Consider the following 4,683-nt stretch of genomic DNA (forward strand, 5'->3'; position numbering starts at 1 on the left):
TCTACCCTGATGCAAATTTCAAGTGAGGAAAACGAACATATATTCCTACTCTAACACTGGTAATCCCTTTCGCTGCTCTACATTTCCCACCCAACTCAACCTCAGGTCCCGACAACAGCATGTTCGCATGCCCAACATCACCATTCTCCATCTACTCTTTCAACGGACTAAGACCGTCGTTTTTAAACTGCTTCTCCTCATCACGAATAGTGAGCTCATCAGCGCGCGTCTTAGCCAGGTCGTCGTCAATTTCATTGCTCAATCTGACGATCAAGTCCACTACAAATCTCGAATTTTTCGATAGAAATAATAAATTTACAACTACGAAATTCGTATCCATAGAGTGCTTGCCAATTTCATATGCATTCTCGTGAGAAAAAAAAACAAAATAAATCCACATACTGTGCGCTTGCGTGCAACATCCCTACCGCACCCCGCGCATATCACGAATATTCATTCCAACATTCAACCTCATTATGTCGTTTCTCGAGCAGCTCCTCACCTATGAAGACTTTCCTCAGCCGTACTTCTCCCATGCTTCCCCGAAACCTCCAAAAATGACTCTTCCTTTCCAGTGTGCTTCTCGCGCTGTTTCACAATATCGCTGATCGAATGAGAATCCTAAAAAACGCACTCTTACAATTACGTTGCCATCACAAATTCATCGTCATTCGTTCAAACAAAAAGCGCGCGCCACAAAGGATATAATCCTCCATATACCCGACACGTCTCCGCTCAACGTCTGCCCACCGACGTTGGAATAGGAACATATGTTCGCTGCCTTCAGCTGACTCAAGGAGTTCCCTCACTTATTACGGACGAATTATGGTAGCATTATATAAATAGCCAACGAGTTTTCCCTTAAAATTTCATTTGCATTGTGCCGCACCAACAGCGATGATGATCAGAACATTGAAGTTTCACGACCCGTTTTACGTGAAGTGGCGTAAAACTCGATGGTGAAAAACGCGATATTCGCGGCCTGTAGTAGTCGCCAAATATGTTTTTCATATCACTAGGGTAAAACTCTATCATCAAAATCTATTGGTGATAATTTCCACACAAGCGTCCAACACATAGGTTGACGTAATAATATAATAAAACTAACATCCTCAAGTAGTTCAACAAAGTTTACTTCTTTTAAAGCCGCCACACTAGCCGCCATTTTCTCCTCTATTTTGTCGAGCTTCGCCTCCTTCTCCTGCTTCTGCTCTTTCAGAGCATCCAATCTACTCTGCCACTCCGCATCAGCTTCCGAAGTATCCCGCGTAACCTGATGAGTCACGGGCGCGCGCTTTTTCCACCACCATTTTGCGAATTTCCAGCAGTTCGAAACTGACCTCGAGTTGCTTCGCCTCCCTCTCCCATTTGCTCTTAAGGTCACGAATCTCATCTGCGTGCTTCTCGAAATTGTAAGCGCTCTGGTCGTTGGTGCCGTATTGCATCAACGAGGAAATGTCGGTGTTCAGATTCGGGTTTTCTGCCTCGAACTTAGCCTGGTCATCCAACGCCTTGTCAAGCTGAACAATAATCACTTTAAATGCAATAATGGAGTGAAAAACATATTTCACGACTATTGCAAGCCGCAAGTATCGCGTTTTTCACGGAGTTTTACGCCACTTTACGTAAACTGGATGAAACTCCAATGATAATACTCGCCATATGATACGTGTGAGTTTGATATAATGCAAATGCGAAAAATACGCGTTATTCCCAATATTAATGATAGTGAACAACTTGTCGCTATCACAGTCCCAAAGGGTTACTTTCATCACATTACATATTTACATTGGAGTTTCACCCTAGTGATATGAAAACACTGGTGAAAAGCTTATTCCACGACTACTGCATATCACCGCGAATATCGCGTTTTTCACCACCGAGTTTTACGCCACTTCACGTAGAACGGGTAGTGAAACTCCATTGTTTACGCAATATAGTTCGGCTCGCCCCCCAGTAGTGATTCTGACAAAGCTCACCTCAGCCTTCGCCTCCGCCTGCATTTCCAAATTGCTCGCTTTCAGTTTAGCCAGCTGACTATTAAACGCATCGTCAAGTCGTGCCGCCTCCCTCTCACGAGAACTCAGCTCATCGCTGTCCTAAAACAAAAAAAACATATCTTAGGTTCACCCATCTAAGATTCAAAACATGTCCGAAAATACCCACCAGGCTTATTGGACTCTTTTCTTTCGCCTCCAAAAATGAGGAATCAAATGAGGATGAATCACCCTCGCCAGAACCAGCCGAAACTCCATCGGCCGCTTCGGTATCATCTCCCGAAGTCTCCGCCCCCGAGTCGTCCTTGAAATCAGGGTCTTCATCCACCATCGATAAAGAAGAGCCAGAGAGGTCGTCGCTCATATCATCATCATCGTCATCGAAATACTTCTTCCCTTTCCTCTGGAGGAGCGCCGTGCCCCCAACACTGTTGATTTGATTCAATTTCTGTCCAGACCTGCAATGGAATCTTTAGGTTGTAGTCATATAGATTCAAAATAGGTCCGCTACAGGACCACCAAAGATGCTCAGCTTAGCATGTCGTGAACAAAGTTGTAGTTTTACTACAATTCACTGCTTATAACATATTCCTCCGAAAAATGGAGTCCACCCCGCGACAGTTTTCGAATATATGTTCGCTTACCTCAGCTGAGCTTGAGAGTTGCCTCACAAACTATAAAAGGGTATGAAAACCACCAAAAATAATTTTTCATATTATCATCAACGCCTGTAGTTTCCCACGAACATTGCTCTAAATAATACGGAAAAGTTCGCCCTCTTCTCCTCATTATAAATTTTGAGAATAATTATTATTGGAGTTTCACCCTGGTGATATGAAAAACACTATTGAAAAACATATTTCACGACTACTATGTAGTGTGAATATCGCGTTTTTCACGGAGTTTTATACCAGTTCACATAAAACGGGTGAAACTCCATTAAACATCAAATAATTATTTTCCTTTAGTGATAATATTTTCCTCACTTTTCAACTTTCTTCTTCCCATCGCCTTCAACAAAGCTACTAGCCACTGCATCAGCCCGCTCCTCCTTAGCGAGATCAGTCGACTGCGTCTGCACATCCTCCTTGAGCGTCGCGAGCTGAATTGCGGAAGGCGCGGTATGACCACAAACCAACAATAAACAACTTACCGCCTTCTCTGCTTTAGCCAAGCTCTGCTGAACTTTAGCATCGTCATCATTCTCCGCTTTCATGGCCACTGCATAATCGGGCACGTCGGGACCCCGGCCCACCTCCAGCAACGAGAGAGGCGCGAATGCAGATTCTCCCACAGGGTGCTTCTTAAGCGTGCGAGCTGATAAAACAAGGAGCTGCATTCCGTCACGCGCCACAAAATTCCCTACATTTCTTATTGGCTAGATCTTCCAACTGTTTCGCCTCCTGCCGCATACTCATCGAAAACGTCCGAGCCTCGTTGGCGACCTTCCTAAGAGGCTCCAAAAACGCCGGCCCCTTCGAAGACTCCATAAAGGAGGAAGTTCCGGCAGACGGCCCTGAGGCGAAGAAGCATTCTACCTTCATAAGATAAGCAGAGGAGATGTTTATGCAACTTTCACAGCGTCTATTTTCGAACGGCCGTAATCCGGACGATTATTCCCATTTTCTCGAGTAGAGGGCGGGAGACAGCATGACGACGACAGAGCGGTTTATGCAACTTTCACAGTGTCAAACGTTTATTGAAAGAGCTCAAAAATTTCCTCACTGCGTCGAGAAGACGACTTAGACTAGAAATGTATGAAAACCCATGAAAATTTCCTCAGAATTTTCAACATTGTCACCGACACAAGTAGTTGACCATGTGCATATTTTCTCACAATTGTGCAGGATTTGACAACAGCAACCGCGACAAGAAAGCTCCCCCCCCAGCCATGCCCACCTGGATCTTCCACAAGCTTCTGTTCCTCCTTCTCAAACTCGTGCTCCGATTGCTCCATTTTCCTGCCATCCACGGAACACAAATTTCGCGCGCCACAAAATTAAACCGACTCACTTATCGGATGCCTCTCGAGACTTCTCCAACTTAGCCACATCAGCCTTCTCGTCTTTAACAGTTTTTGCCATATCCACATCTAGCTGAGCCATCTGGGCGTTCAACTGATCATCAAGACAGCAGCATGCTTCCACCAAGAATCACGACCGGATCGGGACCATTGTAGTCGAGAAACCAACATCAATAACAAATTCACCACAATCAAGTGATGTGATCTGGCTACGCGTTTTAGAGTTTCGATGTTTTCCATCACGCGCCACCCGACGTTTTTCCCCGGGTAAAAACAACCAATTCTCACCTTCTTGACCATAGCATCCGTCTTCTTCCTCAACTCAGCCACAGTCGACCCACCAGAGGAGGTAGATCTCGCTGACAACTGGAAGAAGGAACTCGGGCTCGCCCTGTTAGCACCAAGCTCAAGAAACGAGGTAGGGGAGGCCTTCGCCTGAAGGAGGAGAAAAGACACTTCCAAACAACAACGTTTTTCACAACACCGCTGGATTTTCCGGACTTTCCATAAAGGCCAGTGGATAAACATGATATCATTCCCGCTCACATCCAAGCAACAACATCACCACAAAGTCTCATAGAGCTCAATGACATAAGGATTTTTCACAACACCAGGCAACTTACGGACTTTTTTACCCACTTTCCATAAACGCCCATACACAAA

General features: G+C 45.1%; 1 protein-coding gene across 1 annotated transcript in view; it reads right to left on the minus strand.

Annotated features, from left to right (window-relative positions):
* Positions 1 to 4,683, minus strand: part of Pmar_PMAR024730 (Nuclear mitotic apparatus protein, putative) — a gene marked incomplete at both ends in the record, with an annotated part of 9,952 nt that overhangs the window by 2,425 nt on the left and 2,844 nt on the right. The window contains 12 exons of the mRNA XM_002764524.1: positions 175 to 263; positions 503 to 621; positions 1,136 to 1,273; positions 1,341 to 1,520; positions 1,980 to 2,099; positions 2,167 to 2,455; positions 2,984 to 3,099; positions 3,151 to 3,314; positions 3,364 to 3,513; positions 3,897 to 3,958; positions 4,011 to 4,114; positions 4,309 to 4,455. Of these exons, the coding sequence (XP_002764570.1) occupies positions 175 to 263; positions 503 to 621; positions 1,136 to 1,273; positions 1,341 to 1,520; positions 1,980 to 2,099; positions 2,167 to 2,455; positions 2,984 to 3,099; positions 3,151 to 3,314; positions 3,364 to 3,513; positions 3,897 to 3,958; positions 4,011 to 4,114; positions 4,309 to 4,455 (1,678 nt within the window). The remainder of the gene's footprint in view (positions 1 to 174; positions 264 to 502; positions 622 to 1,135; positions 1,274 to 1,340; positions 1,521 to 1,979; positions 2,100 to 2,166; positions 2,456 to 2,983; positions 3,100 to 3,150; positions 3,315 to 3,363; positions 3,514 to 3,896; positions 3,959 to 4,010; positions 4,115 to 4,308; positions 4,456 to 4,683) is intronic.

The sequence above is a fragment of the Perkinsus marinus genome, assembly GCF_000006405.1.
Source record: "Perkinsus marinus ATCC 50983 genomic scaffold scf_1104296977064, whole genome shotgun sequence".
NCBI lineage: Eukaryota > Perkinsozoa > Perkinsida > Perkinsidae > Perkinsus > Perkinsus marinus.